Below are 17118 nucleotides of genomic sequence, written 5' to 3' on the forward strand. Positions count from 1 at the left end.
TGCATGCATAGTTTATGATGTGAACTTAACATTAACACATAAGGGCATGCAAACTCTGACATAACATGCAAATTTTTTGTGAAGGTGGAACCATCCATGTTGGATTGGAAAAATGGGAAATAAGCACTTTGAATAGGGATCTTGACTTCAAATAGAACATTTTCATCTTGTTACTCAATGTAGACTAGAAAATGATGCTTTATCATTGAGTCTACAATAACGTAACCTAATACTTGGACAAAGCAACCTCTTTCCAGAATCTAGGATGTATTATACTCAGCATTTATTTCTTCGAGAAACATTTCCTTTTTTCTTGGATCTCACCGTAATATTCTCTTTCGATATTTCCTTTGATCCTGGATTCACGTATGATTCTCTTTCGATATTTCCTTTGATCGTGGATCTCACATAATTACAATATCAATAATGCCATGATGCATCTTAACTGCATCCATTGACACTTTGGAAGTGAATATCTAACTCTTTTAAATCAAGCTTGTATTGTAGCAGTTGTGCCTTCATAATGGAAACCATACACATGCAGACTCGAGTTTCTTGGCTTTTCCAAGCTGCAATGCAGTCACGCATCTTCCTTAAAGAGGGAAAATATTGGTGAAAGTACAAGACTAATAGCACTTTGAACAACCTTCCCAATGGTAGAGCCATTATGAAAATCTCTTTGCCACTGCAGATGCCACCCATTTTCGTATAACACATTCTTAATTATTAAAAAGAGCAGAACTATATGTAGGTCCAACTCAATCCAATTCTAATTGGAAGTCGCAGATTTATCATATTCATGGTCCCGTGCAACACCTTTATCTGCACAGTTAACACTTTTTAATTGGATATAGCCTAATCCTTCAAATCAGAGCTCAAGTGGTACTGTTATATGGAGCAATTCATTTGAAATGGCGAATGCAGCATAGTACTGCATCCTCAAATTTCTCCCAAGCTGCAATGCAGTCAAGCATCTTCTTTAGAGAGGAATTTTTTTATAAACATAAAGGTATTAGCACTTTAGAACAACCTTCCCAATGGTAGAGCCACTCTGAAACTTTCTGACAGCATCAGGCGCATTTTCAAAATCAAAAGTTTGTCCAACAAAAGGAGCCTTAAGGTTAAAAGACTGCAGTTCTTGAAAAAGAAACTCCAGTTTCTCCACTTTGTCGAACATCCAGATCAGATTGAAAGCCTGCAAAAAGAATCATTTCACAAGTCATAAGTGATTGAAAGCCATATTTATGAAAACATCCCATTCAACTAGCCATGCAGACTTTGGATGCGTTGAAAAGGGGCTCAACTTACCGGTCACAATAGCTAAGAAAGATTCCAACAGAGTCACATAGCATAGAACAAACTAGTTACGCTTTCAAATTTGCACGAATAATTAACCCTCATGGTACGTTTGCTCATTTTCTTGCACTTACCACCCCATGAAAACTGAAGGAAAAAGTCAAACTCAGGCTCACCATGATGCTCTTGTTTTCACTCATCATCTTGAGAGGATCAATCGCAGGCCTCCGAAGGTATTTCCAAGCTAAAGTCAACCAATTCGGGGAATTGCCATGAGGAGTCATGCTGGCCACTCCATATACCACATAGCGACCTCCACGCTCAAGCATCTCATAACCAGGGTAAAAGTAGTCTCCTTGTATAGCATCTAATACACAATCAAAACCTTCAACCCTGTCATCAAGACGACGGCTATCTCAAAATTTTGCTATTGGTTCAAAACTGACACTGTTATCAAGAAACACAAGCACAAAGCATACAGGAATGCATGTGCACACGCACGTGCTGTGCAAGCGTGTGCACATAAATACACGTACATGCATCCACAGACACACATGCGCATGCACACCACAAAGGAGGAGGCACATCCAAAAAAAAAGTGAAGAAGCAGAGTTCTTCAGATCAAAGGTCATATGTTTTCTTTCCTTGTGAACTTTGATGGAGATCCAGTAAGTAAAGAGAAATTTTGATATTCAAAACTAGACAACTCGTGTGAATCCAAAATTTCCACAAAAGACAGATTCTTTTAGCACACTAGTTTAGGAGACCTTTTTGAGAAGAAAGAAATGGAAGGTAAATTTATTCCTTTTGAATTAAAATGTGTATTACGTCTGGACAAATGAAAGGAGGGCCCAAAACAAAAAAGCTAGTCCCACGTGAGGAGAGGTGAAAGCACTCTACACACCATGCTCACAAAATACAGTGTATCCTGATGCTTCCCAAAAGTCCAAAGGAGGGACATAATGCCAACTTCCAAGTCAAGCCATACTCGCTGCTATCCCACTGTGAGGGCGATCTATGCTCTATCTAGCATCTTGCCTGGAACATCTGTCCCATGGCTCCTCAAAACGTGAATGATCTCTGACCAAATTGATAAGATCTCACTTTTATCTACCAGATAATCTCCAATGGCCTGCCTGCAATGTGCACTCTGGAGACAATCTTTCCAAAGAGCACCGTCCATTGAGGATAATAAGAAATCACTGAAGGATGTGTGAATGAAGCTGAAAGATTCAGAGATTGAACTCTGAAAATCTAGATGAGAGAAAATAGTGCACCTTCTACTATGTACAGCATACCATTGTTAAGGCTTTCCTTATGTCCACCCCCCATGAGACAAAGGCGGCAACCTAAAATCAAGCGGCAAATCCCCCTCCAAATATGCCTATGCTGAGTGCAAGCCCCATACACGTGCTTGGCTGCCTCAGCCTTGGAAGAATAGATATGATACATCGGGGAGTTGCCTATCCTCTGAAGCCATGTACCCACCGCTAAACCATAATCCTCTGCCATTGAGCCATGTCCATTGCCTGAACCTGGTAAAGACCATAGAGCCTGAGGTCAGTTGCACAAGTGAAGAACTAAACCCGCCTCTAGGCGACGTTTGCAAGGGACAAGTCTCCTTCAAGAAGGGAGAAGATAGATGGCAAAGAGGAGTCATCGTCATGAATAGGGTTTAAGTAGAGTCTATCATAAACCCTCAGTAACGGCTCTTTGAATGATCAACCTGAGCATCTTTCCATGATTGAATGGTACATAGAGCTCATAATCGCATGTGAATATGGTGCTCCACATCATATGAACATACTAAAAGTATTTTCTTGGTAAGAAGGCAATATGCCTATCACAAAGAGTCCTATGAGTCTCATCTCTGAGCCAATCAACTGATCGTTGATGTATCTATAAATATATAAATATAGATAAATAAAGACAGATAGAGACAGCGACACTTTTTTTGGGGCTGAAATCCATGCATGTCTAAGAGGTCACATGCAATTACAGCATCAAAAGATGTCAATGTAAGAAAGTGAACCGAGGAATCTATCTGTCGAACACATAGACAATCATAGAAAGATTGCCTGAGTGACATGGAAGTAGTAAAGCTTGGAAAAGTTGAATCTCCAAAGACTATGATTTGTGTCTTTCCACAGAGAGACACACACACACTTTTTTGTGAAATCCATGTAGTTTTATATTACAAAGAGCAGACCCCAAAAAGGGGAACTGTAACTACAACATCAGAAAATTTCATTGTAACATGAGTATAGAGGATAATCTATCTGACTAGCACACGAGCAATTATAGAATGATTGCCGTGACATCCAAAAGAAAGGAAACTTGGAGCAAGTGGAACCACCAAAGACTCTATGATTTCTATCTTTCCACAAAGTCCAAAGTCCCCAATAACGAACCCACGGGAAAAAAAGATCAAACCCCTACTTCTATGGATAAATCCCAAATAGCTAGAATTGCTTGCCAAAACAATAAGTAGGAAATCGGGTCCTGAGACGCTGCAGTAGATAGTGAAAAAATTCAAAGTCTCACGACAGTGCCAAAACGAGGCAAAGATTTGCATGGAGCCAGACATTTGTGACAAACCGCAGGAACAATGTGTCTGCGTGCCAAGAGTTGGCCAAATGGGAATAATTGCAAGCATCACCCGCCACAAGAAAACCTGTTGATGAAGAGGAAGCTTGTAGCTCCAAGCTGCCTTAATCATTCCTGCCACCACTTTGCATTATGAATCATGGACCAAATCTGGTTGGTTCGATCTGAAATCCAATGCGGAGGCATTAAAACATTATATAACCTAGCAACTGTAATGTCAGCCAACAAAAAGGACAAGATGATGAACCCAAGCAGTGAAGGACCCAGTCCTTGAGGCAGTCCATGATCTCAAGTTATGGCACTGGCAAGAAAGTTTGATGAATCTGAGAATGTATTGTCACAGAGGTCGATAATGCAGTCCCAAACCATACTGGCAGATCGTTAGAGGAAAAGATAACATAGCACCAATAGCATGTAGCACATCTCCCGCAAACTGAGGCCCCATAATACCAATCAATTACGAGTGTCTCGCTCGCAAAGCCAATGAATGAGCAAATACCTTTGACCAATGCAAAGAATTTCCAGCAACAGAGTAACGATCATGCCATTCAAGATGAGAGAGTGTTTCCTTCCAGTACGAAAACATTCAGGAAACAAAAGGACAACCCTTAACTCTCTCTCTCTCTCTCTCTCTCTCTCTCTCTCTCTCTCGCTATCACTATATATATATATATATATGTATGTATGTATGTACGTATGTATGTATGTGTGTGTGTGTGTGTGTGTGTGTGTGTGTGTGTGTGTGTAAAGTGTGGTGGAGCGTGAGAGCGTGAGAGAGAGCAGGTCGCGACATAGAGGAGGTTCCGTACAGCTCCCCCATCTATCCGTACACCTGTACGGTCGCCGTACAGGTGTCGTATGGCCGTACGACCAAGCACGCTCCTTCCTGCGCAACCCCGTGCAATCCCGCTCCAGTTGTGTGTGTGTGCATTGACATCGCTGTTCTCTTCTGAAGCCCCTCCGTGCGTCCGTACACCCCCGCCTTCTCCGTACAGTCTTACCCCCCTGCCCTCCGTCAGCATCTCTGCCCTGCCCGTTTTGTTCCGTACAGCCTCTGTTTTCCCTGTCAGCACTCCGTACAGTCCGTACGGTCCTGTCTATCAGTACTGTCCGTACAGCCTCCTCTTGTCCGTACTGTTTTCCCTATTTCTCCCGTGCTGTTTGCTCTGTTCAAACCCTGCTGTACAGCTCTAGTTCTCTCTGCCTCTTCATCAATCTTGCCCTGCTTAACTCCATGGAGGACCATCTCAAAAGCTATTCCCAAAAAGGACCTGTCCCGGGACTCCAAAAGGCAGCAAATTGATTTTTCTACTTCAGCCTCTGTAGATGCTCACTATGTTTTCGACATGCTCAAGGATGAATTTCATCACAGCCGGAAGGAGTGGGCCAAACCTCCCCCGGCCCTCAAATATAAGCTGAAGTTGCCCTCTTTGGTTGCTCCTCTCCGAAAGTTTTCTCAGCAAGCAGTCATCATTTTCTTTCCAGGGAAGCTACCTTCAGCAAATGATGTAGCTCAGTGGGTTCAGGCTTTGTTGGGAGGTTGCTTTGTTGAAGGAGTATATTTTGCTTCTCGAGGTTTCTATGAAGTGCACTTTTTGGATGCCTCATATCGTCAGCAGATATTGGAGATGTCCCCTCTATTCTATGGCAGACAAATGGTCCATGTCATGCCATGGTCACCAAATAAGGATTATCACGGTCTCATTCGACATCACTGCCCTGTATGGGTTGAGGTTGTGGATTTGCCGGACTATATGAGGGCTGAGTTACCAAGCCTGGCAGCTACTTGGGGCAAGTTGTATGCCCACCCCGTCCTTTGGGTAATCGAAATCGGTTTTGTGTTCTTTGGGATACAGATCACCCAACCCTCCTTCTATTGCGGTAGAGGTGGAGGATGTCCCCTTGGGCGAAAAATATTTTGACTTGAAATGGGGAGTATTTGCAGGTGCTTGCTTCACATGTCATAAGTTTGGCCACCTAGCTTCACAGTGTCCTGCAGTCCTGCATCAGCTCTCATCTACAGCCATTGCTCCAGAAAATATTTCCCCTCCTACTTATGGTCCGGGGCCTAAGGCTATGCCTAGCAAGTCGGGGGATATGGCATCTAAATCTGCCCCACCCAAAGAAAATGTGATTCAGGTTCCAGCCGAGCAAAAGGACAAGGGAAAGGGCAAAATTTCATAATCTCATGCTGCTCCTCAGGGTGCCTGGCAGCAACCCAAAAAGGTATTTGCGCTCAAGCCTCGACCGTTACAATGTCGCCATTGGGATGCCTCTACTTCCACCCCTGGTCAGGCCTCTACCCCTGCTGATAGCCTCACTTCTCAACTGTGGGTTGATGTGCTCAAGAGGGGCATCCCTGTATGTGACAATGATGAGGATAATAGAGCTACTGATCCAGGAGGCCAAGTGGATGTCGATGTCATGGCTGAGGCTTGACAACTACACCTTCACTATGCTTTTTGGCTCGGCTGTACATACCTTCTATGTCTACTTCAATTACTTGCATTTCATACAACATTCAAGGTCTTTGCAATGTCAATAAATGGAGACTTTTTTGGCACTATGTACATAGAATGCACCCTGATGTAATTTCTTTACAGGAACACAACCAACACTTCTTGGCTGGCCAGCAAGGCCATTTTGCTGGTTAACTTTTCAGGGGTATGCATGCTGGTGAAACATGATATGCAGCCCACGGTTGCTTACAATGACCCCCAGGGTCGATGGATGGTGATCAGATGCATCTGTCATGCTGATCTTTATGAAATAGCATCTGTTTATGCCTCTCAAACTTCTGCGATAAGAGCTCGAATGTGGGCCTCCCTCAAACAATATCCATGGCTGTCCAATGCCTTTTTGTGTGGAGACTTTAATAACTCGCCAGCCATCCAAGACAACACCACTCATCGTTCTCACATGATCCCCACTGAGCTTCGACATTGGGAAGATATGCTTTCTTTCTTGCATGCAGAAGATTTATGGCTCTCAACAAGGGATAGAGATATGGGTTACACATACCATCACAATGCCTTTACTCATTACTGGGCTCGACTTGACAGATGGTACTTGTTGCATGCTCAGCAGTATGCTAGTTTCACATGCCTCTTGCTATCTGATCACTTCCCAGTATGCTTGACATTATCTATAGCACGTTTGACAGATGATATGCCTTTTTTTGGTCGTCGCCTGCTCCATGTTAATGGTGCTTATTTGCTGCATCAACAATTTCAGAACATGGTGAGAGTGGCAGTCCGCCCCCTCCTTTCACATGCTCAGGAGGACATGGATTTCGCCTGGATCAGTCTTACTCATCGTTTGCAGGCTATCATCCAAGATTATGGACGGGGTTACATGAAAAACCTCAGGCTTAAGCTGAAATGGGCTCAATCTCATAAGCAACAAATGGATTTAATCAGCTCTCATAGGCAGCTCACCTCCTCTGAACAGGATTCCTGTGCTTATGCGGTTCACATCATCCATCAAAATGATCTTCGCACATTAAAGAAGTGGCAAATCCGAGCTCGCATGAAACCCATTTTGGATAAGGGCTGCTCCTCCAAAGCCTTCTTTAAAAACCTGCATGCGGATAGGCGAAAGGAGGATATTTGTAGAATTAGGCAAGATGATGGCACTTGGACCACATCCAAATCATAATTGGAATCGCAATGCTCTAGTCATTTCCAGCATCTCTTTTCTCCTCAGCCTAATCATTCAATGCAAGTGAATGCAGCTAGGTCTCAATTTCTGATGCATGTTCAGCCCATATTGTCCCCGGAACGGGCTCGTGCACTGGAGCAGCCCTTTATGCTTAATGAACTGGATGATGCTCTGAGTCATTTACGTAAAGCCAGCTCTCTTGCTTGGGATGGATTGACTGTAGAATTCTTCCGTGCATTTTGGGGTGATCTCAAGAACACTCTGCTTCTTATGATCAATCATGCTTGGGCAAAACAATCTCTTCCTCCTTCTTGGAAACATGGCCTTGTCAAATTGATCCCCAAAAAAAGGTTGTGTGAGACAATGGCTGATTGGCGGCCCATATCTCTTATGCCAGTCATTCACAAACTCATTGCCAAAATGATTGTCCTCAGGGTTCGATTTATCTTGCAAGCAGGACTTCATCCTAGGCAGTATGGGTTTGTTCCCAGAAGACAGATTACTGATAATATCTCCAATGCTTTGATTGCAATTGAGTATGCCAAATATTCTAAACAAGATGTTCTCATTCTGCAAGTGGACATTGCCAAAGCATTTGATACTGTCCATTGGGATTTTGTTTCTCAAACTATGCATAAATTGGGATTTGGCCCTCGGCTGGTCCATATTATTTACTGGCTCTATTCTCATGCCACTGCGCAGTGTTTGCTTGGAGGTGGGTTGTCAAGAGCGTGGACTATGACCCGCTCAGTGAGACAAGGTTGCCCTCTTATTTCGCTACTATATGCCATTGCTACTCATCCGTTATTGTTGCATATGGACCATCTTACAACTACAGGGCAGCTTCATGGCTTGCAAAGTTCAGGGGCACAGCCGTTTCTTGCACAGGCATATGCTGATGATTCATATTTCATGCCCAGGAATTCTCAAAGTGACCTCTCTCACTTGATGTGTACTCTGAATGATTTTGGCATAGCTGCTGGACTGCATATTAACTTTCAGAAATCGAATCTTTTAGCATTGCAAGAAGCTGATTGGCATGCACTTCTCTTGCCAGGCCACATCCTCCCTTCCCATACGCTTGTGAGGCATCTAGGATATCCCATTGGCTGGAATATTACCGGTGCTTCAAAAGATCAAAAGAGGCATTTGTCCACTTGGCCTCTACATGTTCGACTTCGGATAGTACAGTCTATCACTATGGCATACGTGCAATTTTATTTGCCTCTTCTTCCCTGGTCTTTTAAGCATTTGGCTTCCTATATGTCCCAAGCTATGGAGATATTTTGGAAAAGCAAATCTCACAAAAAGGCATTGCGACTTCTTCCCATGCAGGCTGTTTGTTCTCCTAAGACTCATGGGGGACTGAATATTCTCAATCTTCAGTTTCATATGCTGGCAAGAAAGAGCACTATGATTGCTGATTTTTTCCAGCAAAAACAGCCATGGGCTATTATGTTAGCAGCTATGTGTGGAAACATGACGTCCCATGCATATGGGCATTGGATTACAGATCACTGGGATGCAGTCATGACCACATTTCAGGGGAAAATTCCTGGTTGTCCTCTCTCTACTGCTTTTATTCATGATTGGAAGAGAATTCTCTCTTATGCTAAATGGACAGGTGCTTCTTCCCATCATGGTAATTCATTTCGCTTGGAAAGCATCCATTGGAGCAAGGTGTTTGAAATGCCTCTCGCTTTGCAGGCACCTATTAAAGCATATAATCTTATGAAACTCGGCATAAGATTTATCGGAGATGTTGTGGATCAACATGGTTATGTGCTTTCATTCCCACAAGCTTGTAGGACATTCCCCTTGGGTCTGCATCATCGGCCCATTTGGAGAATTGTTGTAGCCATTTGTTCCTGTTCCTCCACTGTTTGCACAGGACAGATTGTTGGACTGGAATCTGACTTCCTTATCCCCTGCTACCTGTTCGCTTTCAATGCATAATATGGCCTTATCGATGGTTTACAGATTTCTTCTTCCACCGCCATGGATTGATAAGCATGCCAACACTCTTTGGAATTTGGATAGGCCTCTATCTTGGTGGCAATCACAACTCAAGAAAACTTGGAAAGCCAAATTGCCATTGAAACAGCGGCTTTTCTTTTGGAGATGTATAGTGGGAGCTTTTTCTATTGGGGTGAAATTCGCAGCACGTCGCATTGCTTCCCCTTCCTGCCCCCGTTGCTCTTATCACCATGAGACAGTTCCCCATTTGTTATGGTCTTGCCCGCACTCTCGGTTATTGATCACTCATGTTTCTCATTTGCTGCAGCTTCGGTTTCCCTCTATCAAATTTGGGAAACTCTTCTGGATGTTTGGATACTTCTCATCCCAGATGTCTCCATTCCTTCTTTTCTTTCACTGGACTCGCTTTTGGGTACTCTCGACTATTTGGACACAGAGATTGCATTCTAGGATGGGACAACAGTCTCCTCAAGCATATGCTTTCTTCAAAATGTCCCTCAAGCAATCTTTATATGATAGTTTTGCTGCGAAGGACTTGGATGTTACTAGCCTTGAAGTGTTTTCTGACTGTTTTTGATTTTTCAATTAGGCTCTCTTTTGGAGTCTAATGACATGTACATTGATCTCATGTTAATAATAGTCACCAGTTTCACAAAAAAAGTGTGTGTGTAAAGTGTAACTCTGAGAACAGTGTGTGTGTGTAAGCTTGAAGGTGTGAGAGCTCGAGAGTGTGAGAGAGAGCAGGTCGCAAGACAGAGGAGGCCCCGTACAGCTCCCCCATCTGTCCGTACACCTGTACGGTCGCCACACAGGTGCTGTACGGCCGTACGACCAAGCCCGCTCCTTCCTGCGCAACCTCGTGCAATCCCGCTCCAGTTGTGTGTGTGTGCATTGCCATCGTTGTTCCCTTCTCAAGCCCCTCCGTGCGTCCGTACACCCCCGCCTTCTCCGTACAGTCTAGCCCCCCTGCCCTCCGTCAGCATCTCTATCCTGCCCGTTTTGTTCCGTACAGCCTCTGTCTGTCCTATCAGCACTCTGTACAGTCCGTACGGTCCTGTCTATCCGTATTGTCCATACAGCTTCCTCTTGTCCGTACTGTTTTCCCTATTTCTCCCGTGCTGTTTGCTCTATTCAAACCCTGCTGTACAGCTCTAGTTCTCTCTTCCTCTTCATCAATCTTACCCTGCTTAACTCCATGGAGGACCATCTCAAAAGCTATTCCCGGAAGGACCTGTCCCAGGACTGCAAAAGACAGCAAGTTGATTTTTCTACTTCAGCCTCTGTAGATGCTCACTATGTTTTCGACATGCTCAAGGATGAATTTCATCACAGCCGGAAGGAGTGGGCCAAACCTCCCCCGGCCCTTAAATATAAGCTGAAGTTGCCCTCTTTGGTTGCTCCTCTCCGAAAGTTTTCTCAGCAAGCAGTCATCATTTTCTTTCCAGGGAAGCTACCTTCAGCAAATGATGTAGCTCAGTGGGTTCAGGCTTTGTTGGGAGGTTGCTTTGTTGAAGGAGTATATTTTGCTTCTCGAGGTTTTTATGAAGTGCACTTTTTGGATGCCTCATATCGTCAGCAGATATTGGAGATGTCCCCTCTATTCTATGGCAGACAAATGGTCCATGTCATGCCATGGTCGCCAAATAAGGATTATCACGGTCTCTTTCAACATCACTGCCCTGTATGGGTTGAGGTTGTGGATTTTCCGGACTATATGAGGGCTGAGTTACCAAGCCTGGCAGCTACTTTGGGGCAAGTTGTATGCCCACCCCGTCCTTCGGGTAATCGAAATCGGTTTTGTGTTCTTTGGGATACAGATCACCCAACCCCTCCTTCTATTCCAGTAGAGGTAGAGGATGTCCCCTTGGGCGAAAAATATTTTGACTTGAAATGGGGAGTATTTGCAGGTGCTTGCTTCACATGTCATAAGTTTGGCCACCTAGCTTCACAGTGTCCTGCAGTCCTGCATCAGCTCCCATCTACAGCCATTGCTCCAGAAAATATTTCCCCTCCAACTTATGGTCCGGGGCCTAAGGCTATGCCTAGCAAGTCGGGCGATATGGCATCTAAATCTGCCCCACCCAAAGAAAATGTGGTTCAGGTTCCAGCCAAGCAAAAGGATAAGGGAAAGGGCAAAATTTCAGAATCTCATGCCGCTCCTCAGGGTGCCTGGCAGCAACCCAAAAAGGTATTTGCGCTCAAGCCATGACCGTTACAATCTCGCCATTGGGATGCCTCTACTTCCACCCCTGGTCAGGCCTCTACCCCTGCTGATAGCCTCACTTCTCAACTGTGGGTTGATGTGCTCAAGAGGAGCATCCCTGTATGTGACAATGATGAGGATAATAGAGCTACTGATCCAGGAGGCCAAGTGGATGTCGATGTCATGGCTGAGGCCTGACAACTTACACCTTCACTATGCTTTTTGGCTCGGATCAGATGCATCTGTCATGCTGATCTTTATGAAATAGCATCTGTTTATGCCTCTCAGACTTCTGCGACAAGAGCTCGAATGTGGGCCTCCCTCAAACAATATCCATGGCTGTCCAATGCCCTTTTGTGTGGAGACTTTAATAACTCGCCAGCCATCCAAGACAACACCACTCATCGTTCTCACATGATCCCCACTGAGCTTCGACATTGGGAAGATATGCTTTCTTTCTTGCATGCAGAAGATTTATGGCTCTCAACAAGGGATAGAGATATGCGTTACACATACCATCACAATGCCTTTACTCATTACTGGGCTCGACTTGACAGATGGTATTTGTTGCATGCTCAGCAGTATGCTAGTTTCACATGTGCACTATGGGTTGATCATTCCCTCTTGCTATCTGATCACTTCCCTGTATGCTTGACATTATCTATAGCACGTTTGACAGATGATATGCCTTTTTTTGGTCGTCGCCTACTCCATGTTAATGGTGCTTATTTGCTGCATCAACAATTTCAGAACATGGTGAGAATGGCCGTCCGCCCCCTCCTTTCACATGCTCAGGTGGACATGGATTTCGCCTGGATCAGTCTTGCTCATCGTTTGCAGGCTATCATTCAAGATTATGGACGGAGTTACATGGGAAACCTCAGGCTTAAGCTGAAATGGGCTCAATCTCATAAGCAACAAATGGATTTAATCAGCTCTCATAGGCAGCTCACCTCCTCTGAACACGATTCCTGTGCTTATGCGGTTCACATCATCCATCAAAATGATCTTCGCAAATTAAGAAGTGGCAAATCCGAGCTCGCATGAAACCCATTTTGGATAAGGGCTGCTCCTCCAAAGCCTTCTTTAAAAGCCTGCATGCGGATAGGCGAAAGAAGGATATTTGCAGAATCAGGCAAGATGATGGCACCTGGACCACATCCAAATCAGAATTGGAATCGCAATGCTCTAGTCATTTCCAGCATCTCTTTTCTCCTCAGCCTGATCATTCAATGCAAGTGAATGCAGCTAGGTCTCAATTTTTGATGCATGTTCAGCCCATATTGTCCCCGGAACGGGCTCGTGCACTGGAGCAGCCCTTTATGCTCTGAGTCATTTACGTAAAGCCAGCTCTCCTGCTTGGGATGGATTGACTGTAGAATTCTTCCGTGCATTTTGGGGTGATCTCAAGAACACTCTGCTTCTTATGATCAATCATGCTTGGGCAAAACAATCTCTTCCTCCTTCTTGGAAACATGGCCTTGTCAAATTGATCCCCAAAAAAAGGTTGTGTGAGACAATGGCTGATTGGCGGCCCATATTTCTTATGCCAGTCATTTACAAACTCATTGCTAAAATGATTGTCCTCAGGGTTCGATTTATCTTGCAAGTAGGACTTCATCCTAGGCAGTATGGGTTTGTTTCCAGAAGACAGATCACTGATAATATCTCCAATGCTTTGCTTGCAATTGAGTATGCCGAATATTCTAAACAAGATGTTCTCATTCTGCAAGTGGACATTGCCAAAGCATTTGATACTGTCCATTGGGATTTTATTTCTCAGACTATGCATAAATTGGGATTTGGCCCTCGGCTGGTCCATATTATTTACTGGCTCTATTCTCATGCCACTGCGCAGTGTTTGCTTGGTGGTGGGTTGTCGAGCATGGACTATGACCCGCTCAGCGAGATAGGGTTGCCCTCTTAGTTCGCTACTATATGCCATTGCTACTCATCCATTATTGTTGCATATGGACCATCTTACAACTACAGGGCAGCTTCATGGCTTGCAAATTCCAGGGGCACAGCCGTTTCTTGCACACGCATATGCTGATGATTCATATTTCATGCCCAGGAATTCTCAAAGTGACCTCTCTCACTTGATGCGTACTCTGAATGATTTTGGCATAGCTGCTGGACTGCATATTAACTTTCAGAAATCGAATCTTTTAGCATTGAAAGAAGCTGATTGGCATGCACTTCTCTGGCCAGGCCACATCCTCCCTTCCCATACTCTTGTGAGACATCTAGGATATCCCATTGGCTGGAATATTACCCCTCAACAACAGATCAAATGGGTGCTTCAAAAGATCAACAAGAAGCTAGAATACTGGCATTTGTCCACTTGGCCCCTACATGTTCGACTTCGGATAGTACAGTCTATCATTATGGCATACGTGCAATTTTATTTGCCTCTTCTTCCCTGGTCTTTTACGCATTTGGCATCCTATATGTCCCATGCTATGGAGATATTTTGGAAAAACAAATCTCACAAAAAGGCATTGCGACTTCTTCCCATGCAGGCTGTTTGTTCTCCTAAGACTCATGGGGGACTGAATATTCTCAATCTTCAGTTTCATATGCTGGCAAGAAAGAGCACTATGATTGCTGATTTTTTTCAGCAAAAACAGCCATGGGCTATTATGTTAGCAGCTATGTGTGGAAACATGACGTCCCATGCATATGGGCATTGGATTACAGATCACTGGGATGCAGTCATGACCACATTTCAGGGGAAAATTCCTGGTTGTCCTCTCTCTACTGCTTTTATTCATGATTGGAAGAGAATTCCCTCTTATGCTAAATGGACAGGTGCTTCTTCCCATCATGGTAATTCATTTCGCTTGGAAAGCATCCATTGGAGCAAGGTGTTTGAATTGCCTCTCGCTTTACAGGCACCTATTAAAGCATATAATCTTATGAAACTCGGCATAAGATTTATCGGAGATGTTGTGGATCAACATGGTTATGTGCTTTCATTCCCACAAGCTTGTAGGACATTCCCCTTGGGCCAGCATCATCGGCCCATTTGGAGAATACTTACAACTATGTTGCAGCCATTTGTTCCTGTTCCTCCACTGTTTGCACAGGACAGATTGCTGGACTGGAATCCGACTTCCTTATCCCCTGCTACCTGTTCGCTTTCAATGCATAATCTGGCCTCCTCGATGGTTTACAGATTTCTTCTTCCACCGCCATGGATTGATAAGCATGCCAACACTCTTTGGAATTTGGATAGGCCTCTATCTTGGTGGCAATCACGACTCAAGAAAACTTGGAAAGCCAAATTGCCATTAAAACAGCGGCTTTTCTTTTGGAGATATATAGTGGGAGCTTTTTCCATTGGGGTGAAATTGGCAGCACGTCGCATTGCTTCCCCTTCCTGCCCCCGTTGCTCTTATCACCGTGAGACAGTTCCCCATTTGTTATGGTCTTGCCCGCACTCTCGGTTATCGATCACTCATGTTTCTCATTTGATGCGGCTTCGGTTTCCCTCTATCAGATTTGGGAAACTCTTCTGGATGTTTGGATACTTCTCATCCCAGATGTCTCCATTCCTCCTTTTCTTTCACTGGACTCGTTTTTGGGTACTCTGGACTATTTGGACACAGAGATTGCATTCTAGGATGGGACAACAGTTTCCTCAGGCATATGCTTTCTTCAGAATGTCCCTCAAGCAATCTTTATATGATGTATGCTGTGAGGGACTTGGATGTTACTAGCCTTGAAGTGTTTTCTGACTGTTTTTGAGTTCTTCCATTAGGCTCTCTTTTGGAGTCTAATGACATGTACATTGATCTCATGTTAATAATATAGTCACTAGTTTCACAAAAAAAAAGTGCGTGTGTGTAAAATATATGCACTGGATATTACCAAAAAAAAAGTGTGTGTGTGTGTGCGTGTTAGTGTGTGTGTGTGTGTGTGTGTGTGTGTGTGTGTGAGAGAGAGAAGGGGTGTGTGTGTGTGTGGAGTGAGTGTGTGAGTGAGTAAGAGGTAGGGGCGGTGGTGTGTGTGGTGTGTGTGGAGAGAGAGGTGCGTGCGTAGGAGCGTCGATCGTGAGGGTCTGAGTGCTTGCTGATCAGCGTCGTCCGTCATTGTTTGGCGCCCGTCTTTTTGTCCATACCATCGTACTGCCGCCGTACGGTTCCCGTACGGCTTCTGTGTCAGGTTACCTTACCATCGTGGCTCCATTCAACCCTGCACGACAGTTCTTACCTGCAGTCTTCCTTCCCAAAGTCCATACAGTCCGTCCGTACTTTTCCCGTTTAATCATTCCGTACAGTCGTTAACTCTTCCGTACAGACTGTCTGTTGTCCCGTACAGCCTGTCAGTGATCCCGTACAGCTTGTCAGTCCTTTCCTGCAATCTCTCAATCTGTCCGTACAGTTTCTGTCAGTTTCTTCGTTGCGTCCGTACAGTGCTTCATCCCAGCGTCCGTACAGCCTGCCAGCCTTTCTTTGTGCCCTATCCAATTCTCCCTGTTTGATATCTGTTCAATCCCTTAGCCTCCATGGCAGAAGCAAACAAGTACTATGTCAAGAGAGCCCTCTCTCCTGAACCCAAAAGACAATTAAGGGAAGCCTCTTCCCCCATAGCTCCTTCTTCTGAAGATGCTTCCTATGTGTTTGATATGCTGAATGATGATTTTCAACAAAGCAGAAGGGAATGGATTCAACCTGCTCCGGAACTCACTTACAAAATGAAGCTGCCATCTCTTGTGCAACCTTTGAAGAAGCTCTCTCAAACTGCAGTTATCATCTTTTTCCCAGGCAAAATTCCCTCTGCTAATGATGTGGGACAATGGGTGAATTCTCTCCTAGGTGGATGCTTTGTAGAAGGAGTCTATTTTGCCTCCCGAGGATTTTATGAAGTTCATCTTTTGGATGCTTTGACAAAACAAAAGATGCTGGAAATGTCCCCTTTATTTTTTGGTCGCCAGATGGTGCATATCATGCCCTGGTCCCCCAATAAGGACTATCAGAACCTCATAAAGCATCATTGCCCTATATGGGTTGAAGTGGTTGATTTTCCAGATTATATGAGAACAGAGCTTCCAGGTTTAGCTATGACATTGGGACAAGTGATCTGTCCCCCTCGTCCAACAGGTAATAAAAATCGTTTTTCCATCTTATGGGATACTGATAGACCGACCCCTTCTTCTATTGCAGTTGAGATTGAGGGTGTTAATTTGGGCAAGAAATATTTCACCTTAAAATGGGGCATTTTTGCTGGAGCTTGTTTTTCTTGTCACAAATTTGGGCATCTTGCTTCGGAGTGTCCTTCTATCCTTCATCCACCTCCTCCAGCTGCTATTCCTCTGCCATCTAATAAAGGAGGTCAGAAGACATATGTGGAAAAGATTGAAGCTAAAGGAG

General features: G+C 44.3%; 1 protein-coding gene across 3 annotated transcripts in view; it reads right to left on the bottom strand.

Moving 5' to 3' along the window:
* Positions 1-382: 382 nt before the first annotated feature.
* LOC147902764 (uncharacterized) overlaps positions 383-17118 on the bottom strand; it is a 129121-nt gene continuing 112385 nt past the window's right edge. For 2 of the 3 annotated variants that reach the window (XM_087373545.1, XM_087373544.1), the window contains exons 9-11: positions 1473-1689; positions 1031-1195; positions 383-822 (exon numbers count right to left, since the gene is read on the bottom strand). In XM_087373545.1, the coding sequence (XP_087229671.1) occupies positions 742-822; positions 1031-1195; positions 1473-1689 (463 nt within the window). In that variant the 3' untranslated portion in view covers positions 383-741. Of the gene's footprint in view, positions 1196-1472; positions 1690-17118 lie in introns of all 3 variants that reach the window. The other variant, XM_087373546.1, reaches the window with a different exon arrangement.

The sequence above is a fragment of the Dipteris shenzhenensis genome, chromosome 4 (assembly GCF_047967505.1).
Source record: "Dipteris shenzhenensis isolate YYH24624 ecotype China chromosome 4, Dip_SZ_1.0, whole genome shotgun sequence".
NCBI lineage: Eukaryota > Viridiplantae > Streptophyta > Polypodiopsida > Gleicheniales > Dipteridaceae > Dipteris > Dipteris shenzhenensis.